Source organism: Bos grunniens, chromosome 4 (assembly GCF_055505025.1).
Source record: "Bos grunniens cultivar Pamir isolate PY7600 chromosome 4, Bosgru_T2T1.0, whole genome shotgun sequence".
In the NCBI taxonomy this organism is placed as follows: Eukaryota; Metazoa; Chordata; class Mammalia; order Artiodactyla; family Bovidae; genus Bos; species Bos grunniens.
In genome coordinates, this window is record NC_141168.1 from 100779430 (window position 1) to 100802928 (window position 23499).

A 23499-nucleotide genomic window follows, 5' to 3' on the forward strand; every position below is an offset into this window, starting at 1 on the left:
CAGTGGCACCTCCTGTCTCATGCTTCTTGGGTGAGGGAGAGGAGTAGGTGGGCTCCAAGGGGTCGCAGGAGGCCGCTCTGAACTGATATTCTCTCCAGCATGGGAGATTAAAATGAAAGCCGTCAAAGGACTAGGAAAGATGGCATTTCCCCTTCAATTGTTCCCTTCTCCACAACATGTAGGGTAATGTTTTACTAAATACTAAAATAGTATTTAGTTCTATTTTAATACAGCACACAATGTGAAGGTGATCATTTATGACAGTCATTACAGAGTCTTACTCCAACAGTGCATACTTTTTTTCTATGTGTGGTAGGTAGGTCAACTTTATTCACTTTCCAGGGATGTTTAGTAACACTAAAATTTGCACAAAGAATGGTTCCAATGGACTACTTAAATCTGTATTTTCTGGAATTGAATAACTATATAAAATATTCACGTACTATTGTGTGTGGGTGGGTATTATAAAGTAGGAAATGGAGTTGAATTATCATAGATTTTGAAATAATTTTAAGAGGCATTTTTCTTTAATGATTGAGTCAGCTCTGTTGCAGTGGATTAGAGTCCTTTTTTTTAATTAATTTACTCCATTCTCTCACTGAGAAAAGACTATAGTTGGTTCATTGTGCTAAAAATCCTGAAACCCACCATCGACACCACCGCAGACCTGGACCTGCAAACGGGCACCAGAGCACCGACAATTTGCTTTATTTCATGTGGCCCTCAGTGCTTTGCAGCTGTGTAATATGAGACCAATTTCAGACCTCACTTCCAAGCCCTAAATGATTTAAGATAACTTTATTTAAGATAGCTGTATTTCGTATTATTTATCTTTTAATTTCCTCTATGGAACATTAAAAAATTCTTATTGGTATACATACTTATTTGGAAAATGGGCCAAATTATATTTATTTGAAAAGAGCTACTTTTACATGCTGTGTTCTTACTGTTGTTCAGTTGCTAAGTCGCATCCAACTCTTTGTGACCCCATGGACCGCCCCATGCCAGGCTCCTCTGTCCTCCACTATCTCACAGAGTTTGCTCAGATTCATGTCCATTGAGTCAGTGATGCTATCGAACCATCTCATCCTCTGCTGCCCTCTTTTCCTGTTGCCTTTCAGTCTCTCCCACAGCATCAGGGTCTTTTCCAATGAGTCAGTTCTTCGCATCAGGTGGCCAAAATATTGGAGCTTCAGCTTCAGCATCAGTCCTTCCAATGAATATTCAGGGTTGATTTCCTTTAGGGTTGACTGGTTTGATCTCCTTGCAGTCCAAGGGACTCTCAAGAGACTTCTCCCAAACCACAGTTTCAAAAGTGTTGTTATATGCTTCCTTAATTGCTTAAAAATTAATGATAATTCTTCTATTCATTCATTCATCTTACTCAACAAGTCTCTGTAGAATGCCTCACATATGAACACCCTGGGCTAAGTAGTGAAGACACAGAGACTGTGACCAGGAGGTATGGCCCAGGAAGTTATAACACCGTGTGGTAAGCGTCAGTCCAGGAAAGTACAGAGTGTGTCTGATGTGGTCCGTGAGGTCTGATCTCCAGCTACAGTGTGATCGCAGATCAGCAGAACACAACAGGGCTAGCCCTGCCTGCCCTTCACTGCTGCAACTCGAACTCTCACGAGGGCCTCCATGTTCCTGTTTTAGGACAATGAACAGTAAAAGAGAGGCTGGTGTAAAAGTGAAATATCTTGAGTACTGAACTGTGAGGCGCCCCTCTCACCTTCTCCGGTTCCGGGCAGTGAGGTCACTGAGAACCATGTGTGTTTCAGGTGTATGAGGTCGTCCCTTGTCACAGTGACTGCAGCCAGTACATATGGGTCACAGAGCCGTGGAGCATCTGCAAGGTGACCTTTGTGAACACGCGGGACAACTGCGGAGAGGGTGTGCAAACCCGAAAAGTGAGGTGAGGTCAAGCACGGGGGAGCAAAGGTACCGCCACCTCCCGAGTTCTCGTGTGCCAGCCTGAACTTGCCCTCCCCCCAGGTCTCCTGAGTGAAGTTCTCTTCAGTACTTTTAGGGAGTCTTGTGTTCATGGAAAGCTCTGAGAGGATCTGCTTCCAGCAGCAGTTTGTCACCCTCTGCCTTCTGATTTTTGGAAGCTTTGCTTCACGGTGCTCTTGCCCAGAAAAGGCTGCATAGTGAACGTGAGCTGGACTAAAGGCAGATTTTCCAATCCCAATCACTTCTTCCTTAAAGGTCAACTGTATTTCTAACCATAGTTCAGTGATAATCTTTTATAAACTCTTTTATCTTTTGATGCTAAGGCATCAAACTGTCCACCTTTTGAATACTCCCATTGCCCTGGAAAGCCTTCACTAAAACCCCTGGCTGGCTAGTGCCACTCATGTGTTATCTGTGGCCAGTGGCCAGTAGGGTAGCCACTCACCATGTGTGGCTATTTCACTTGAAATCTAAACCAATGAAAATTAAATAAAATGCATTTCCTCAACCACACTAGACCCATCCTAAGTGCTCCATAGTCAGAGGGGGCTAGTGGCTATTCTTTGAGACAGCACAGTTATTTTTCCATTGTCATAGAAAGTATGAGAGCCTTGTCATACTGCTGAGCAGCCTTGTTAGATCTATAATGCCCCACATACCCCTTAGTGTTTTGAAAGATCCATCTATATGTCTGTCCCCTTTATTAAATGCTATCTCTCCAAACTGAGACTCTGTCGTAGTCATAGAAATTCTCTAAAACCCAATACGATTGAAATATTGTAATAAATATGGTTTAGTTGCTGAGTTGTCTCTGACTCTTGTGACCCCATGGACTGTAGCCCACCAGGTTCCTCTGTCCACGAGACTTTCCAGGCAAGAATACAGGATTGGGTAGCCATTCCCTTCTCCAGGGAATCTTCCTAACCCAGGAATTGAACCCAGGTCTCCTGCATTGCAGGCAGATTCTTTACTGACTGAGCTACAAGGGAAGCCCATAATAAGTGTAATACAATTAAATTAACTCATTAAATTATACCTAAAGCATCTGCATATGATTCTTAAGGGTCTCAAACCTGGGAAATCAGTATATGAAGCTTTATTATCTCCACTTTAAGAAAAGATTCAAAAGTACTAAGTAATGTGCCTAAGCAGACGGTGAGTGAAGTGACAGAGTTGCATTGAAACTCAAATGTTTTGCCACTCTTTAACCAGTTTATCCTAACTCTACTGAGTGATAAACGGTAAAGAAACGTACAAAACATCCAAAGCTTTACAACTTCCAATTGTGAAGAATTCCATTCTTACTCATGACGTAGCTCTTCGTGAATTTAAGATGACTGTTTCTTTATCTGTTTCAGTAGGAAAGTAGAGCAAGTTAATGTTTATATCATAAAACCTTGGGACTGTGTAAAACATTGGCTCTGATAAAAATAATCTCTCTTTTTTTTAAACCTCACTCATCTTAAGTCTCAAGTTATTTTTCTGAGTATTAAGAAGTAGATGAGGTGGAGGGTGGAGGAAATGAGTTAATAGGGAAACAGGGAAGAAAAAGATATTCTGTTTTCTACCACTCTTCTGCCAAATTTAAATTTTATCTTTAAAATATAAAAGTATTTTCTTTATATTAAACATTTGATAAAGTTGGTTTTTTTGTTAATATAAAAATTACAATAGCTTCTTTCAGCTTTCCCTCCAGCTGTCTATTATTATATGTTGCTTCTTTTTGCTTTCCAAATGGCTATTGTCAATGTTTTCAAACACATTTTAAACAAAGTAACTTTTAAGGTCAACCTATTTTTTCAGTAAACATTTTTAATGCAAATAGAGAATTGATGAAAATTTCTTATCATGTAATAATGCTCCTTAAGGTTAAATGCCGTGTTAGATGCAACCATTGGGTGACATTTCAGGACAAATACATCTATAAGGAAGTGTGAAAGTGAAAGTCGCTCAGTTGTGTCTGACTCTTTGTGACCCCGCAGACTATACAGCCCATGGAACTCTCCAGGCCAAAATACTGGAGTAGGTAGCATTTCCCTTCTCCCCAGAATCTTCCCAATCCAGAGACTGAAGCCAGGTCTCCCACGTTGCAGGCAGATTGTTTACCAGCTGAGCCACCAGGGAAGCCCAGGAATGCTGGAGTGGGTAGCCTATCCCTTCTCCAGCGGATCTTTCAGACCCAGGTATCAAATTGGGGTCTCCTGCAATGCAGGCAGATTCTTTACCAGCTGAGCTGCTAAGGAAGCCCTTTTAGGGTGGTGTGACATATCAAAGACTGAATAATGGTAGTGATTTGCCCTGGTGAGACAGAATATTTTTTCACTGACATTTTTCTAAAATTTTCAGCACATGATGATAATAAAAACCAGTCAGATTTGGTTATTTCTGTTGCTTTTGAAATTTCTGCAGGCAATCTACCCCCTTACTGCCACAACTGTGGTGGGTGCCTGGCTCCACCCTTGGCCCCAGTTTGGTTCTATGCTCTGTTTTCTAAAACAGTTTGATATTCTCACAGCATAATCCCTTCTCTTATGGAATGGAAAAAGTCCAAGCATTTGAAGAAAGCAAATGAACTTAAAGTGCCTTCCTTTGGGCTCAAGACTTGATCCAAATAGGTTTTCTGTCTTCTGCAGTGCTAAACAGTGGTGGTGGGACTAAACCACTATCCCCATTCTACAGTGACAAAAATATCATTAATACAAAATCAAATAAATAAAACTTACAAATAATTTGAATGCCAACAAGAAGGGTTTTTGTGGTTTTTTTTTTGCAGTTGTGGCACATTTAAATGATGAAATTGCAAAATTCAAATGTAATCATTAAAAAGTATGTTTTAGAAAAACAGTTAATAACATGAGATGTTTATCATATTAATGTTTTTCCTAAATGGTGCAAATAGTAGGTAAAGTTTATTCCTATTTAATGAAATGAAAATATATGTTTAAATACAGTAGTCTGCTAAGAGTGATTCTCTCTGATATAATGTATTGAATTTTTTATCATTTCTTCTGATTTTCCTAAAATGAATTTATTACTTGTATAATAAAAACTGAAGGAAAAGAAAAGCCTTTGAAAATAAAAAGTTTTATGTACATAAGTACTTAATAGAGTATTGAACATCTGTCCCTAACTCTGGATCAATAGGTAATTTTGCAAGTTAATCCTTGTACATCATGTCAGAGCCTAACATGAATGCAATCTTTTCTTAGCAGCAAATCCAACTTTGGAGATTGAACTGTCCTGTCTGTTCCATGTCCTCTCAGAGCTGCTGTCAACAGAGCATTTTTAAAATGCCAGTGAAGCTAGAAAATTTTTCCTAAGACACTAAAATTCTCCCCCCAAAATGTATAATTTAGTTTTTTCCTTCAACGGTGAAATTGCAAAAAAGCCTACATTTGCATGTTTTTGTGATTACTTTTTATTTTTTAATTTATCTTTAATTGAAGGATAATTGCTTTACAGTGTCGTGTTGGTTTCTGCCAAACATCAACATGAGTGATTACTTTTTATATTTATATTCGCATACAAAAAAATGCAGAGCTGGGTATCTGTGTGGATATTTTTCAGGTTACAAACCCAGTTAAGACGAAACCAACAGCATACTTTTCCAGTTTTTGCTGCATCCCACAGGAAACCCACATTTCTCTTAAAATCAGCAGCACGGTATGGAAAGGTGATTCTGCAGAGAACTGTCAAGATGCAATCTCCCTACTGATTGTAAATCCCTGAGAAAAGTTGAGATTCCAGGTATAATTGGTAATACAATGCAACCAACAGTTTAAAACATTGCAGTGGGTTTGAGGCTTGAGAGCCCAAGCCTTCCTCTTCATCTCCTGCAATGCAGTTCTCTTCCCAAACTTAATAATTCGGTTGACCTTCTCTGAGTCACAAATGAGGGATAAAGATTTTGTCTTCTATTAGAAAAGTGCTTGGAGAGATTAACTATGGTAAAAAGCGAAGTCCAGTATACTAGCCACTTTAATCAGACTCCCAAGAGATGAGTTAAAGAGCCCTTTATGACTGCTCACAACACAATGAAATGTAATGAAATGTTTGGATTTATTCTGTAAAAAAGGTCAAGATATAGGAAGATCCCAGCAACCCCATTTAGAGAAGTCGTGTGATTGTCTCTCACTTCTGGCTTTCTTTTAAGGTTATCAGCAAACGGGAAGCTAAAATTACTTGTTAAATGACAAAATAACTTGATAAAGATCATCAGTTACTTTCAAAAGCAGTTAATGAAACTTCTGCCTAGGAGATTTCAATGTGCTTTGTCTTCCATCATATATGAATCTACCTTCTCTGTGGAATCCACTATTTTTCTTGAAAGAAAAAAAATGCATTATATTCCAAAATTGCAACCCATCTCTGAATATCTGTGGCCAATGCTTTAGTTTCTGCATGATAATTTAGGTGTAAATAAATGACTCTCTCCTTTCAGAGGAAGACACACAGAATTTGTATATACAGAGTATACACATAGTGGCTATAATTTAAAAGATGATAATGATACATGCAAGCAGAGATTTTTGATTTTTAAGTCACACTGAAGGCCTCCAACTATTTATGAGAGGCAGAGATCTTCTGTGTCTTTATGTTTGGAGAATTTTATTCATTAAATGCCAAACTCCCCATCCCCTGCCTCCATGGTGATGTCTTAAGAGAAACCTTGAACCTTGTGGGTTGGCCATTGTTTGATTGTCCATATTCCTTCACTGATAGACATGTTTTCTTCTAGATGCATGCAGAACACAGCAGATGGCCCCTCTGACCATGTAGAGGATTACCTCTGTGACCCAGAAGAGATGCCCCTGGGCTCTCGAGAGTGCAAACTGCCATGTCCTGAGGATTGTGTGGTATCCGAATGGGGTCCATGGACCCGATGCTCTTTGGTGAGACAATTAACCATTTGTTAATGTAGAATTTGCTTAATTCCTTACCACTAAAGCTTTTAACTATCATTAAGAAAATAAAACTTGGTTACTGAATTAGTTACCAAGGTGTGCTGTTGGCTACGAATGTGCCATTTAAAATCAGCAGTGTTTAGACTCATCCTGGCACAGCTTAGCCTCTTGCAAACTTTATACTCCTTCACCATCCTCCTAATCCTAGCACAAAATGTCTTTAGATTGATTTATGAATACACAGCATGTTAAAAACTGCAGTGGTGATAATGATTCCCTCCAGGTAAAGAGGTAAAGAGATAAAGAATGAGACTCTAGTAAAAGTGCTTTCATGGTGTCAAGTTGTTATCATCCCTTGCTTTTTGCCCAGGCCATTTTATTTAAATCATAGGAATAATCTTTCACACTGGGGATATGGCAGCAGGAGTATTGACACTAAAACCCAAAAGATTCTGGTAAGAAAGGGAGTAGAAAGAAGAAAGCTGGGCATCAATGAATCTCTTTCCAGGCACTGACTCTGAGCATCTTTGGACCTGGAAAGCCAGCTGAGAGTTTCAAATCACACAGAGCTTCTAGATTTCAGCAGCCCATGGGGCACTTCCATGGGCCCTGGGGAGGAGAGTCACTTGAAACAGGACTGGCTAATGTTGTAGGAAATTTGGCTTACCCCAGGAACATTTGTAAAGCTGCACACTCAATGGGGGCATCAAAAGCATGGAAAAAATATTTAATGTGTAATTTATTTGCTGAAATATAATATGGGACAGATACATGTTTTCAAGGAGAAATTAATTTTCTGTTCCAGTGTTAACATTATTAAAGATGCTGATTAGCAGCCAACTGATAGAGCAGGAGCAAAACAGGGGTGGCATTTGACTTGGATACAGAATAAACTGCAATAAAGAATCAATCAGCTGTTTCACAAGGGTATGCAAATGATTTTATATTCTAATTTCATAGCATCAGGTTTGAAGTTACTGTTTCTGTTCTTAATAACCAAATGTTTCCAAAACAAGACTGTACCAGTAGGATAATGACAGCCAGGTTTTTTAAATTAGTGCTACCTTATATTTGTGTGCATGTATGTGTGCACATTAGGAAAATATTAATAGCTGTTTTTCCATGGACAGAGGAGCCTGGTGGGCTGCAATCCATGGCGTCACAGAGTCGAGCACAACTGATCAACTAATACACACACATACACACAATCTTAATTTTGGGGGTCCAAAAAAATAGATTATAAGTTCTGTGACCCACAGTAAAATTTGTGACCTACAGTAATTAGTATGAGCATATATTTTTGTGTATGGATGATGTGATGTATCTGTTAATATTTGACACATACTCTTTTTTTATCCCAGTTTTATTGAGAGATAATCAACAGACATGTTTAAGGCATACAGCATGATGGTTTGATTTATGTATATTGTGAAACAATTACCACAATAGTTTCAGCTAGCATCCATCTTCTCAAATACGTATGATAAAAAGAAGAAAAGAATAAAGGGGGAAAAATGTTCTGCTTGTGATGAGAACTGTTAAGATTAACTCTGTTAACACCTTTGCTATATAACATACGGCAGTGTTAGCTACAGTCATCATGCTGAACTTGATGTAGTCCAAGTAGTAGGGATGTATCCCTACTACTTACTGTCTTACAACTGGAAATTTGTACCTTTGACCACTTTCCTCCAGTTCTCCCTCTCCCCTACCCCTACGTCTGTTAATTCCAAGTCTGATCTTTTTCTATGAGTTTTGTTTTTTTGTTTTAAATGCCACATGTAAGTGAGAGCATACGGTATTTGTCTCTGACACTTCACTTAGCATAATGTCTTTGGGGTCCATCCCTGTTGTCACAAATTGTAGGCATCCTCGTTTTTTATGGCTGAATAATATTCCGTTGTATAATCACACTACAGCTTATTTATCCATCGATGGGCATTTTGGGTTTTTTCTGTATCTTGATTATTGTAAATAATGCTGCAGTAAACATATGGGAACAGATATATTTTCAGGTTAGACACAGACTCTTAAGTATTGTCAACTGAAGAAAAAGACACAGCCTGAAAGTTGCCAATTAAGTTTTATTTGGGGATCTTACTGAGGACAAAGGCCTGGGAGACGGCCCTTTAGATAGCTCTGAGGAACTGCTCCAAAGAGGTAGAGGAGGAGGCTGAATAAGCAGGAGTTTTCTGCTGGGAAAAAAAAAAAAACACATGTAGTCAAATATCAAGAGTACTGTTAATCAGTGAAACAGAAATCTCTAGTTAATGATTTTAGTGCTTTCCTGTGTATAGGATTATGCAGGACTCTGGGCTCATTGAAATTATTCCTTAGACATGTATCTTAACCATCTCGGGTCAGTATCCAAAGCATAGAACGCTGCCTCTTTCTCTCGATCCTGTTTGCCTCAGGGCACGTCGCCTGCAGCAGCTGCAGTGGTGAGGGTTTGGTCCTTGTGGAACGGGACAGTGGCACCATTCTCTGTCTGCCGGGATGGCAGGCAGCATTCCCGGTCCACAGCCTCTTACAGGCAGATGGCACATCAGAAACTCATCCAACTCCTGGACTTACAGATGAGATTAGCCAGTGGCCCAAAGGTTCTAACTCTTGCTCCAGTGCTTGCCTTAATCCATTTGCTCTTGTGTGGCCAAGTGCTCACCTTTCTGAGGAGTTACGTTATTCTCTGTCAGCCTTGCAATCAAAGCACTTTCCGGCAAAGGGCAGCTGATCCCATCAGACAACCAGCTGAGGAGGGAAGAGCCTGCCCTGACGCTGTGGAGAAGGAACCCTGCAACCTGAACAAAAACTGCTTCCACTATGATTATAATGTAACAGGTACGTGAGTAGCCTTCACCTCATAAAGGCCAAATTCCACGTCTGTCAGCTTAGCAGCATTCCCAGAAGGATGGTTCACCTCCATCCACATGTCTTTTGGACATGCTACTTGGTGGTTTAGTCACTGAGTCGTGTCTGACTCTTGTGACCCCATGGACTGTAGCCCACCAGGTTCCTCTGTCCATGGGATTCTCCAGGCAAGAATACTGGAGTGGGCTGCCATTTCCTTCTCCAGGGGATCTTCCCGACCCAGGGATCGGACCCACATCTCCTGCATTACAGGCAGATTCTTTACCACCTGAGTCCCCAGGAAAGCCATACACACTGCTTACTCTCCCAGCGGTAATTCTGTATTAAATGAAATAAATATTTATCTGTCTTATTTTTAATAAACATCAAGATAGAGAATGAAAAATTCACACAAACATTAGCTCTTAAGGCAGATTGTGAATAGTCTAAGGGTACCTATGTAAGACATCCTCCCACTTTCAGAAGGTGGAAATAAACATCTTTCCCATGGATAACAGTTTATTGAAAGATGTCTTTCTTCTTCAGAATATGTTTAATCATTATGAGTACTGGGACAACAATTCTTTGTGTGGGGGCAGTTCATATGCATGATTAGTCTGATGTAAAAAGCATTAGCAAGCTTAACCTTCCAAATAGTGTATGAAGAGAATTTTTTAGTGTTATCAAAGATCTAGGCAAAAAAAAAAGACTGTATTTTTTAGAAGAAAAAAAGGCTTATCATAAATTATATTTTTCCCCAAACCCTCGTCTCATATGTCATCAAGGCATATACTCTAGGAAAGAAGAGTTTTTTTGGCTTATATGACTTGGGGCAACACTGAAACTTATTTTGGAATTTTCCCCCATGTAATTTTCATGCTGAAATAAACCCCAGAAACTGTACTATGACACATAGCAGTCAGCTTGATTTTTTGTTCCTTTTGGTTTTTCTCTTCAATTTGCTTTTGTGACACAATGAAATCACAGTTCTCTGGGACAGGCTACATTACCCTGGGAAGAAAGATAAAAGAACTACCTTGTAAAAGATACTTAATAAGAGAAATAAATATGGCCAAGCTGGTTTTGAAATAAATAATACATTTTACAACATCCTAAGTATGGACAGCAAGTGAAATAGTTTTATTTGGATGTAACTGCACAAAATGCCAGCCATTTAAAATTATGATTATTTTGCTAAAACAAAAATGTTGAGATTTACATTTTTACTTTAATTAGGATAAACAGTTTCTAAGTGAAATGTCACTTAGAAACTGTTTATCCTAATTAAAGTAAAAATGTAAATTTCACCTGCAGGCCACAGCCATTTTTACAGCATCACCAAACGACTAGCCATCAAGATGGTCAAGGAGACAGCTGCCTCAGGAATAATCCCTGTAGCTGTGTGCAGCCCCAGCAATTCCATTTGACTCCTGATACGTTCAAAGCTGGGACCCATATGCTCTGCATGTGTGATGATTGATGGTGGGGCTTAGGAAGCAGTTGTGAATTAAATACGGGATTCAGGTCATCCGAGTTTCATTTGAAATCTGTTCCGTACATAGCCTTCTGTTCTGATGCACTCCTTCCCTTTCAGACTGGAGCACGTGCCAGCTGAGCGAGAAGGCAGTATGTGGGAATGGCATTAAAACAAGGATGTTGGATTGTGTTCGAAGTGACGGCAAGTCAGTTAACCTGAAATACTGTGAAGAGGTGAGGGGAGGCTGTGTTATATCTTTGTGAGTAAATTCTTCCCGAATAGTCTCAATTCATGCTGAGCCAAGTGACCGGTGCGTTATGCAGCTCTTTGCCAGCAGATGTTTTCTGCTAAACACGCTCTTGAAAAGAGACTCTTTCCAGCACTACTGATTTCTACACATAATTTCCTGTATTTTGTTCTGCTGGGAGCCCAAAGGTATGCTAATTAGCCCATTCTGAAAGAAATGCTTGGGTAACAATAAGTAATCAAGGTGAATAAAGGCAATAAATCTTAATCAGACTGCTCATCATCTTTTGTAATTTCATATGAATTTTGTGTTGCCTGGGACACCTGCCAAGAGCCGTCATTTATTCTCTCTGTTGCAAAACATTGATCGCATGTGGTTTCGTAACAGATTTTGATATTAGGATCTAATATCCAGCTGTGAGAGTCTGAGTCAGGTCTGGGTAAGAGAGAGCTTGAAATCCAAACAAAGGAATGGAGTCTACCATTAGTATCTTTTGGGTACAGAGATCTGTAACTGTTAATTCTCCAGTTTACAAAAGTAGTGTTATCGTTTCTAATATGACCTTGTGAAATGTGAGAAAACGTAGTCGTAGTTTTCACGAAGCTGTTCTTCAGGTTACAATTATTTTGTCTAATTTCCAGACGAAAAGGGTACTCATCTTCCTGACAGGTTTTGACTCCTCCTGAACTAAGGCCCAATGGGTTCAACATGAACCCAGGACAAGCTCGAGCCTTTGTAGACCTGGAACACCCGGGAGGGACTTGTAACCTCAGTAGGGCTCAGTGGACATGTGACCACAGTCTCTGTCTGCCTGTCCTAGAGCTTATTATAAGCCTGTGGTAAATTATTCCAAATCTTAAGGGAAAACTCAAGATGGAAATATTTTAATCCATTTGATATCTTTGATATTATCATATAGACCTAATTTAACTTTCTATATATCTGTCCATAGGAACGGAGTTCCCAAATGCACTGAAAACAAATTTAGTTAATAAATTCCTCTATCTTACAACATAATTCAGTCAATTATGGCCTTAGCTTTAATCAGAAATTTCATACCTGAATCAATTTGGCTTTGAAACTAATAACATTGAAGTAATGTGACCACTATAAAAATACAAAAATAACATTATTAGTGAATATTATTTTTATAGTTATACACACAGGCTGGAGAGCATCCTGTGATCTGCCTCTCACATGAGTCTTTTTTTTGTTTCTGCAAATGCACATGCAAATGCCCTTCTAGGCCAGAATAAAATAACAATGAAAAGCTCTGAGAGCTTTCAGAAAGCTTAACCCAAATCATATAAGTTGTTGTGTCACTAAGTCGTGTCCAACTCTCACATAATCACATAAGACCAGTGTTTAAGTATCTCATATGACTCCAGAAAAAAGATATAAATAAAGCCTTTTATTTCTTAAATGAAATGTGAGTAAAAGTCTGAGAAATAGTTTTTGTTATCCAGAAGTCTGGATAAATTTACTTTTATGTACAAATATTATTATGTTTGATTACTATGATGACAATTAGGGATTCAAATTGTAACATTTTAGCACATACTGTATTCAGGGAGAACAGTGCTCCTCTCACAGGAATTGGATTAAAGAATTCATATCTCATTTTATCCCCTATGGAAGCAGCGACTTCCTATGGAAGCAGCAAGAATTGGATTAAACAATTCATATCCCATTTTACCCACCCTATGGAAGCAGGACTGAGCGACTGAACTGAACTCATGGAAGCAGTAGAATTAAATAATAGCCCTGAGAAAAGCTGGCTGTCTTTTCTAACACTGGATTGGTTGCCTACCTACTAATACATGTGCAAACCCTTCATTCCGTGCAGCTGCAGTAGCTAACTCTTGCTGTTCCTCTAACAGCCAAAAAGAAAGATGGCCCTGCTATCCAACAAAGAGGAAAATTAGGGTTAAACCCACCCAGCATTTATATAGCACTTCTGTCTTTGATGTTTCTCAGACATTAATTTACCTGATACCTAATAATTTGGTTTCTCCTTTCCTATTCTTTGATCCCTGAACATATGTTTAGGTAAATGATAGATTAGATAGATGATAGAGGAGAAAAGAAGAAACAATAAATTTAAGAAACACTACATTGTAAAGCAACTGTACTCTAATAAAAATGAAGTAATAAAAAAATTTAAGAGAGTAAGTAGTACAGGGTTAAAATATCTTACTGCTAGATACCCAAAATGTCTGTAAACAGACATCCTTTTTAATCCCCTAGTGAAATAAATAAGCCAATAGTAATTGAATTCTGTGATTCAAACCCTTTCTCTATGAAACCATCATGTACCTTAAAAGCAAAACATAATTTTTATCATATCACCGTAAGATTTCCATCTCTAATCTCCAGTCACTTCAAGTGATTTTCTGAGACTTAAGTGATATGGTAAAAGTTTTCATACCAAATGCTCAGCTTTGTCAAGTATTACTGGTGGAGAATATAATGGGAGTGTCTGCTGAGGGTTCTGGTGCCTAGATCACCAATCTGATCCTCTCCCAGTGCATAACTTGGAGCCAGGAGCACTACTTGAATCACAACATAACATTTCAGAAAACTTTTCTTTTGCCATTTTCTGCTATATAGATTAGACACTATAAGCTTATCTTTCATGTAGAAATAAAAAAGGTCTTAAAAATCCCCAAGGATTACCAATTTTAAAAATTGCACTTTCCTAACCTGCTCTTAATTTTTTCCATCTCAGTGCTACTTTGCACCTTAGACTTTTAACATGTGTGCATACACAGTGGATAAAATCTCTTCCTGTACTATAAAGGTAGAGTACTTAAGCAGTGCAACTGAATGCAATAAAATACACATTATTATGAGATGAGGCTAATGCCAAAATAACAATTACACCACAGTTGGCTGCTGAGTTTTAAAAGAGAAAATCTCTGTAAAAAATTAATAAATATATATAAAATATTTGTAATAAAAATTCTAAAGGCCCACTCCTCCTTTTGAGAGAGGTAGCTTATTCAAAACTGTTTTATATTATGTTAGTACATTATATTTTGGGGTTTGAGTGGCAAGTGGTCTTTAACTTTTCTCCTTTGCTTTTCAGTTTGACATCCACATATAAAAATAATATCCCCCATATGCAATTATATGTCTGTATATTGATTATAGTCTTGGTGTTCAGTAGAAAATATTTGTGCTTAGACCTATTTATTCCTCCTTTAGGGAAATTCAACCAATATGGAGATTAAATCATCCTTTTTTCATTTTTTATTTAAAAAGGTCAATAATATATATTACATAAATTTGTTTCTCCATTCATCCTATTCCTTTTGCCCCACCTCTCCTGGAGTGAACCACTTTACATTTTTAATAGTTGGGGTCTTTGTCCTGCAGACATGTTTTTACTTTATTATGCATCTTGCTTATTCTCGGCATCAGTACTAACAGATCTGCCTCTGTCCTTTCAGCTTGGCTTGGAGAAGACTTGGCAGATGAACATGTCCTGCATGGTGGAATGTCCTGTGAACTGTCAGCTTTCTGACTGGTCTCCGTGGTCAGAATGTTCTCAAACGTGTGGCCTCACAGGTTTGTTTGTGCCTTATTTGGCATTTGATTAATGGTCAAGGAGTACAAAATAAAACGTCCCTCTTACTTTAAGTCATATCAGACAATCTTCAGAAAGGTTGAAGCGGGGTATATTTCTTTCCAAAACATCTAAACCTTTCTTGTTCCTCAAACCTCAGGAGAAATGTCTTCGATCCCTTCTCCGAGAAAGATACATGCTTGATAATATGGCATATTACTAACAGTGCATCACGTTGTATCTTTTAAGGAAAAATGATCCGAAGACGAACAGTGACCCAGCCCTTTCAGGGTGATGGAAGACCATGCCCTGCCTTGATGGAACAGTCCAAGCCTTGCCCAGTGAAGCCCTGTTATCAGTGGTGGTATGGCCCATGGTCTGCATGCCAAGTGCAGGTAATCAGTCTCAAGAAGTGGTATGGAAATGTGTATTCTTTATTTGCAGAGACTTGGTTTCAGAAATCTCTCTCAGAGCTTACAGACGGCATGTTTCTTGTTAAAGATTTTAGTACCTTGCCATTTCATAGCTGTTTAATTAGTTTTGATAACAAGCACTTCCTGTCCCGTATTTTAAAACCATTTGGAGACTGATCCATTTTAATGAAAATTTATTTGCCTGTCTTTGGCTAGAAAACAAATAAATTGTTCATTGTATGCTTTATAGCTGGTGCCCTACAGGACTTCTTCCCCAGGGTTTCAGATGCTCCTTAAACTGCTCATAAATCATAATCAGTGGTGCAGAGATGACTGTTGAGCGATAAGCTAACTAATGAATTATTTTCTTTCCTGATTAGTCATTTCTTCCTCCACTTCAGGATGCGCAGTGTGGCGAAGGGGCCAGAACAAGGAATATTTCTTGTGTAGTGAGTGATGGGTCAGCTGACGATTTCAGCAAAGTGGTGGATGAAGAATTCTGCACTGACATTGAACCCGCTATAGATGGTAATAAAAAAGTGGTTCTCGAAGAAACCTGCACCCAGCCTTGCCCAGGTAACAACAGCAAAACAGAATTCATACTTTTGGCCATTCCTTACCAGGACCACGGTGAAGGGGTTGCATGTGTAAGCCCAAGGTAAGAGATGTCAACAGTGTTCTCATTCAGTAATACCTGTGCAAACAGCTAGAGGCTGTAGTGTGGATGAAGTGGGCATTGCCTCCTTATTGCCAGCTGCGGGTGAAGTCCAGTTCCACATGAGCCTCTATTGACACTCACCTCCTTGGAGTTTTAACATCTGCAAAGAATGGCAGAACATATATGTATTCAGGATTTCCAGAAAGAGAGAACGGAGAATGAGAGGCAGGCAGTGTTTATACACACAATGCATAGAGAAGGATTTAAGTCATAATGAAAGCTTCTTATAGGTTCTGGGTACAGTGCACAACAAATTCACACCTAGATACGCTGTAGTGAAAACATAAAATGTGGGAAAATAGAGAATTTATGAAGCATTCAGAAAGAAACAAGCAGATTACCCAGAACTGGAAGACAATCAGAATTATAACAGATATCGTCTTAGATAGATGGAAGCCAAAAGATAATGAAATATATTCAGAGCATGATACAACATAATCAACGACCTAAAATTCTACTGCCAGCTAAATTATCATTCAAGAGTAAGAAAAGATAATGCTATATGAGAAAACTTCCCAAGAAATCAGTGGCTCAATGTTGGACATAGGAGCAAAGCAAGTAAAATGGAAGAAAAATGCTACGTACCAAGTGGTGTAGAAATAACTAGCAGCAAGTGATATGTTAACGATGAGGAATTTGGGCTTCATGCAGAACACCCAAAGGCAGATAGAGTCAAAATAATCGCATTGTCAAGCATGACCCTGGGCCTTAAGATCAAGGGGCAGCAATATATTTGTGGGCTAGGAAAGAACAGGAGAAGGCAATGGCAACCCACTCCAGTACTCTTGCCTGGAAAATCCCATGGGCGGAGGAGCCTGGTAGGCCGTCTATGGGGTCACACGGAGTCGGACACGACTGAAGTGACTTAGCAGCAGCAGCAGCAGCAGCAGCATTCCATTGTATGTATGTACGTGTTTCTGTGCATTCCTCTCTTCCTGGACATTTAGCTTCCATGTCTTGGCTGTTGTAAATAGTGATGCAGTGAACTCTGGGGTGGGTGTGTCTTTTCCAGTCATACTTTTCTCTGGATACAGGCCCAAGAGTGGGATTTCCAGACCATACAGTATCTGTGTCTTTAGGGTCTTAAGGGACCTCCATGCTGTTCTCCACACGGTTGTTAGCAATTTAGGTTTTCAGCAGCAGTGTGGGAAGGTTCCCTTTTTTCCAGGCCCTTCCTAGCATTTGCTCTTTGTAGACTTTTTGATGATGGTCATTTTGACAGGTGAGAGGTGATACCTCAGTGTAGATGTGTAGCTTTGATTCGCGCTTTTTTTTTTTTTTTTGATATTTATTTGTTTGTTTCTGGGTTTCTTTTTTTGTCTGTGCTAGTTCTTTATTGCTGTGTGCAGGCTTTCTCTCGTTGCAATGTGCGGGCTTCTCACTGTGGCGGCTTCTCTTGTTGGGGAGCATGGGTTCAAGGCGCACAGGCTTCAGTAGTTGAACATCTCATGAGCTCCAGCTGTGGTGCACAGGTTTAGTTGTTCCCTGGCATGTGGGATCTTCCCAGACCAGGAATCGAACTTGTACAAGGCACACTCTTAACCTCTGAACCACCAGGAAAGTCCTTAATTTGCTTTTCTCTAACAATAGGCTACAGGGAAGACCTTTGTAGGTGCTTTTTTTCTTTTAAAGAGTATGAGTAAAATTTCCCTGTTGAAATTGACTTTTTGAAAGCCTGCCCTGTTTTGAATTGTTATTCGATTATGTACCCCAGGCCATTGTCTTAAAGCAGGAGTCACTTACAGCTGTACAGTCATATTGAGTTTTTAGTGCACCAGCGCCGAAGAATTGATGCTTTTGAACTGTGGTGTTGGAGAAGACTCTTGAGAGTCCCTTGGACTGCAAGGAGATCCAACCAGTCCATTCTGAAGGAGATCAGCCCTGGGATTTCTTTGGAAAGAATGATGCTAAAGCTGAAACTCCAGTACTTTGGCCACCTCATGCAAAGAGTTGACTCATTGGAAAAGACTCTGATGCTGGGAGGGATTGGGGGCGGGAGGAGAAGGGGACGACAGAGGATGAGATGGCTGGATGGCATCACTGACTCGATAGACGTGAGTCTGAGTGAACTCCGGGAGTTGGTGATGGAAAGGGAGGCCTGGCCCGCTGCAATTCATGGGGTCGCAAAGAGTCAGACATGACTGAGCGACTGAACTGAACTGAACGGACCTGAGCACATAGATTTCAATTTGCTGTTACTAGAAATGGCCACAAGGTGGCAGCATTTACTCTTTCCAAACTGGTTATTGGGGCACCAGAGCCTTAGAGAAAGTCCTGTTGCTGGGTTGTAAATGACAGTGGAATGTAACAGAAAAAAAGACTCAAGGGTTGTGTCTTATTTCCTGCCTCTGTTCTTCACCCCTACCTGGACAAATCCCAAACCCTTCAAATCTGCCCTGCCAATGGTGCTGTCATCTTTAAGTTGGGCACCTCAAAGGAAGGAAACTGGAGGTAGGAAACCCACCAACAGGAGCTATGGAGACCTGATAACTTTTCAAAGCTCCTCCAGCCCCAAGGGCCCACCATCCTTTGGGTACAGTCGGTATACCTGTGGAAGACTGGCCCCTAGCATGGGCACTGGGCTTTCATCCAAGGGGACAGACATTACAGGCCCAACAGGGGCTCGTTCGCCGGCGCATTGCTGTCACCTCCCTCAGCACCATGGACAGTCCAGCTGGGGGACCCAGGTTGCTCAGGCTCCAGGGTGTAACAGAGCCAGGGTCACCAAGCCCCACGGGGCATATAGGAGAGAACTCATTTTACTTGTAAAATTAGTACTTATTTTCTGCTGGAGTGTAGTTGTATCCCAGGGTTGAGTTTGCTGTAGGTGGACAGCAACTAGATGCAGATACACATAGATGAGTATCTAGTCTTTTGAGGATGCTTTGCCCTCCTGGGGTATGAGTGGAGAGTAGGGTTTTCTGTGGTGTACCGTACATAGCTCCTTGTTGATGCTCTTTTTTGAGATATTTGCGTGTGTATAAGAAGATCCCCTGGAGAAAGAAATGGCAATCCACTCCAGTATTCTTGCCTGGACAATCCCATGGACAGAGGAGCCTTGCCGGTCTATGGGGCTGCAAGAGTCGGACACGACTTAGCAACTAAACCACCACCACCACGTTAATAGAAGATGAGATGGCTGGAAGGCATCACCAGTGCAGTGGACATGAACTTGGACAAATTTCAGGAGGTGGTGAGGGACAGGGAGGCCAGGCATGCTACAGTCCATGGGGTCACAAAGAGTCAGACACGACTGGGTGGCTGAACAACAATGTTATCTCCAAAGCTTCCCTGGTGGCTCAGTGGTAAAGAATCTGCCAATGCAGGACCCACACGTTCAATCCCTGGGTCAGGAAGATCCCCTGGAGAAGGAAATGACAACCCACTCCAGTATTCTTGCCTGGGAAACCCCATGGACAGAGGAGCCCAATGGGCTACCTGAGGTCTCTAGACGGAGACACCACTTAGTGATTAAATCACCATCACCACAGGTTAATCTCAGCGTCCTGACCTAAGCCTACCCCTGCTCTTCCCCCAACAAAATCCTAGGTGCATTTTCTAAGACTCTGTCTTCTGTAGATGAATTCCTTTGTCTCCATTTTTAGATTCCATCTAAAGGTGATCTGTACGACATTTGTCTTCCTCTGTCAGATGTACTTCACCTAGAATGATCGTCAGTAGGTCCTTCAGTGTTCCTGCAAATGGTATTAGGTTATTCACTGAGATGGCTGAGTAACATTCCCTTGTACATAAATGCATCTTCTTCTGTTCATCTCTGGAAGGACACAGGATTGCCTTCATGTCTTGGCTATTGTAAATAATGCTGCAGGGAACATTGGGGTGCTTTGTTTTTTCCAGTTACCTGGAACATTTTTCCAGTTATACTGAAACCCCAACAAACAGTGGGGTTTGTTTTTTCCAGTTATACTTTTCTCCAGATATACACCCAAGAGTAGATTTCCGGACCATAATGTATCTGTGTCTTTAGGGTTTCAAGGGAACTCCATGCTGTTCTCTACACTGGCTGTTAGCAATTTTTATTTTCAGCAGCAGTGCAGAAGGGTTCTCTTTTCTGCAGCCCCTTTCCAGCACTTACTGTTTGTAGACTTTTTGATGATAGCCGTTCTGACGGATAAAAGGTGATACTTCTGTGGGGATATGATTTGCTTTGTGAGAGTGGCCACTGGTAAGGATCTTTGTCGGTGCTTTCTTTAAGAGTGTGAGTAAAATTTACCTGTGGAAATGGGCTTCTTGAATGCCTGCTCTGTTTCAATTTGTTACGTGATTATGTCTTGAAGGCAGAAGACACTTACAGCCCCAGAGGCCTTGTGAATTTAGGCATGAACTTCCTGATGTTCAAGCTGGTTTTAGAAAAGGCAGAGGAACCAGAGATCAAATTGCCAACATCCGCTGGATCATGGAAAAAGCAAGAGAGTTCCAGAAAAACATCTATTTCTGCTTTATTGACTATGCCAAAGCCTTTGACTGTGTGGATCACAATAAACTGGAAAATTCTTCAAGAGATGGGAATACCAGACCACCTGATCTGCCTCTTGAGAAATTTGTATGCAGGTCAGGAAGCAACAGTTAGAAATGGACATGGAACAACAGACTGGTTCCAAATAGGAAAAGGAGTTCGTCAAGGCTGTATATTGTCACCCTGTTTATTTAACTTATATGCAGAGTACATCATGAGAAACGCTGGACTGGAAGAAACACAAACTGGAACCAAGATTGCCAGGAGAAATATCAATAACCTCAGATATGCAGGTGACACCACCCTTATGGCAGAAAGTGAAGAGGAACTAAAGGGCCTCTTGATGAAATTGAAAGTGGAGAGTGAAAAAGTTGGCTTAAAGCTCAACATTCAGAAAACAAAGATCATGGCATCTGGTCCCATCACTTCCTGCGAAATAGATGGGGAAACAGTGGAAACAGTGTCAGACTTTATTTTTCAGGGCTCCAAAATCACTGCAGATGGTGACTGCAGCCATGAAATTAAAAGACGCTTACTTCTTGGGAGGAAAGTTATGACCAACCTAGATAGCCTATTCAAAAGCAGAGACATTACTTTGTCAACAAAGGTCCGTCTAGTCAAGGCTAACGTTTTTCCTGTGGTCATGTATGGATGTGAGAGTTGGACTGTGAAGAAGGCTGAGCACTGAAGAATTGATGCTTTTGAACTGTGGTGTTGGAGAAGACTCTTGAGAGTCCCTTGGACTGCAAGGAGATCCAACCAGTCCATTCTGAAGGAGGTCAGCCCTGGGATTTCTTTGGAGGGAATGATGCTGAAGCTGAAACTCCAGTACTTTGGCCACCTCATGTGAAAAGTTGACTCATTGGAAAAGACTCTGATGCTGGGAGGGATTGGGGGCAGGAGGAGAAGGGGACAACAGAGGATGAAATGGCTGGATGGCATCACTGACTCGAGGGACGTGAGTCTGAGTGAACTCCGGGAGTTTGTGATGGACAGGGAGGCCTGGCATGCTGCGATTCATGGGGTCGCAAAGAGTCAGACATGACTGAGAGACTGAACTGAACTGAACTGCAGAGTACATCATGAGAAATGCTGGGCTGGAAGAAGCACAAGCTGGAATCAAGATTTCCTGAGGAAATATCAATAACCTCAGACATGCAGATGACACCACCCTTATGGCAGATAGTGAAGAGGAACTAAAGAACCTCTTGATGAAGGTGAAAGTGGAGAGTGAAAAAGTTGGCTTAAAGCTCAACATTCAGAAAACGAAGATCATGGCATCTGGTCCCATCATTTCCTGGCAAATAGATGGGGAAACAGGGGAAACAGTGGCTGACTTTATTTTTCTGGACTCCAAAATCACCGCAGATGGTGCAGCCATGAAATTAAAAGACACTTACTCCTTGGATGTAACGTTTTGACCAACCTAGATAGCCTATTCAAAAGCAGAGACATTACTTTGTCAACAAAGGTCCGTCTAGTCAAGGCTAACGTTTTTCCAGTGGTCATGTATGTATGTGAGAGTTGGACTGTGAAGAAGGCTGAGCACTGAAGAATTAATGCTTTTGAACTGTGGTGTTGGAGAAGACTCTTGAGAGTCCCTTGGACTGCAAGGAGATCCAACCAGTCCATCCTAAAGGAGATCAGTCCTGGATGTTCATTGGAAGGACTGATGCTGAAGCTGAAACTCCAATACTTTGGCCACCTGATGCGAAGAGCTGACTCATTGGAAAAGACTCTGATGCTGGGAGGGATTGAGGGCAGGAGAAGAAGGGGACAACAGAGGATGAGATGGCTGGATGGCATCACCGACTCAGTGGACATGGGTTTCGGTAGACTCTGGGAGTTGGTGATGGACAGGGAGGCCTGGCGTGCTGCAGTTCATGGGGTCAGAAGAGTCGGACACGACTGAGTGAACTGAACTGAACTGACCACTGTTTCAAAGTTGTTGTTCCTAGAAATGGCCACGAGGCGGCAGCACCTCTTCTTTCCCCATCTCTGGTTACTGGGGCACCAGAGTCAGAGAAAATTGTGTCCTGGGTTGTAAATGAGAGTGGAATGTGCCAGAACAATGACCCAAGGGCTTGTGTCTCATTACTTCTTGCCCATCACTCTTCACCCGCATCTCTGGACAAATCCCAAATTCTTCAGTTCTGCCCTTCCGAAGGTGCTGTCATCATCTTCAAGTCAGGTAGCTCTAAAGATGGACTCTGGAGGTAAGAACGCCACCACTGGGAGCCCTAGAGACCAGATGACTTTTCAGAGCTCTTCCAGCCCAAAAGGCCCAACCTTCTTTGGGGGCCCTCAGCTTGGTGTGACTGTGGCGGGCCAGCCCGGGTGAAAGATTGTGCTTTCACACAGAGGGGACAAACACTCCAGGTCCTATGGGGGCCCACTTGTTGGCGTATCCGAGGACCGTCCAGACTTTCACCCACGGCTGCCCAGACTCCAGGGGTGTGGCAGCAGCCCGGCTCACAGAGGCCTGAGGGGAATATAGGAGGCAATTCATTTTATTTGTCAAATTAAAATTTTTATTTGAAATATAGTTGATTTCCAACGTTGAGTATGTTGTAGGTATGCAGCAACTTGATAAGATAGATGAATATCTCATCTCTGGGGGATGTTTTTCCCCATAAGGTATTCGAGTGTTGAGTAGGGTTCCCTGTGCTGTAATGTAGGCCCTTATTGATGCTCTTAGAGATATTTGAGTGTGCATATGTGTTAATCCCAAAGTCCTGCTTAAACCCTCCCCACCCCACCCCCGATCTTTCCCCTTCAGTCACCCTGAGTGGTATTTCCAAGACTGTGTCTTTGTCTTTTGTGAAGGTGTTCTTTTGCACCAATTTATACATTCCATCTATAACTGATACCCTATGACCTTTGTCTTCCTGT

At 41.0% G+C, this 23499-nt stretch overlaps 1 protein-coding gene and 1 long non-coding RNA gene across 6 annotated transcripts in view; one reads left to right on the forward strand and one right to left on the reverse strand.

The window, feature by feature from the left end:
* The window catches only part of THSD7A (thrombospondin type 1 domain containing 7A), a 546002-nt gene that overhangs the window by 503648 nt on the left and 18855 nt on the right, over positions 1–23499 (forward strand). The window contains exons 16-22 of the mRNA XM_086397611.1: positions 1785–1918; positions 6695–6848; positions 9554–9698; positions 11302–11417; positions 14884–15001; positions 15249–15394; positions 15814–15988. Of these exons, the coding sequence (XP_086253737.1) occupies positions 1785–1918; positions 6695–6848; positions 9554–9698; positions 11302–11417; positions 14884–15001; positions 15249–15394; positions 15814–15988 (988 nt within the window). The remainder of the gene's footprint in view (positions 1–1784; positions 1919–6694; positions 6849–9553; positions 9699–11301; positions 11418–14883; positions 15002–15248; positions 15395–15813; positions 15989–23499) is intronic.
* The window catches only part of LOC147374592 (uncharacterized), a 76176-nt gene continuing 68768 nt past the window's right edge, over positions 16092–23499 (reverse strand). For 2 of the 5 annotated variants that reach the window (XR_015162938.1, XR_015162939.1), the window contains exon 5: positions 16092–16230. This is a non-coding gene — a long non-coding RNA (uncharacterized LOC147374592). Of the gene's footprint in view, positions 16231–22964; positions 23090–23499 lie in introns of those variants that run through there. The other 3 variants (XR_015162935.1, XR_015162937.1, XR_015162933.1) reach the window with 2 other exon arrangements.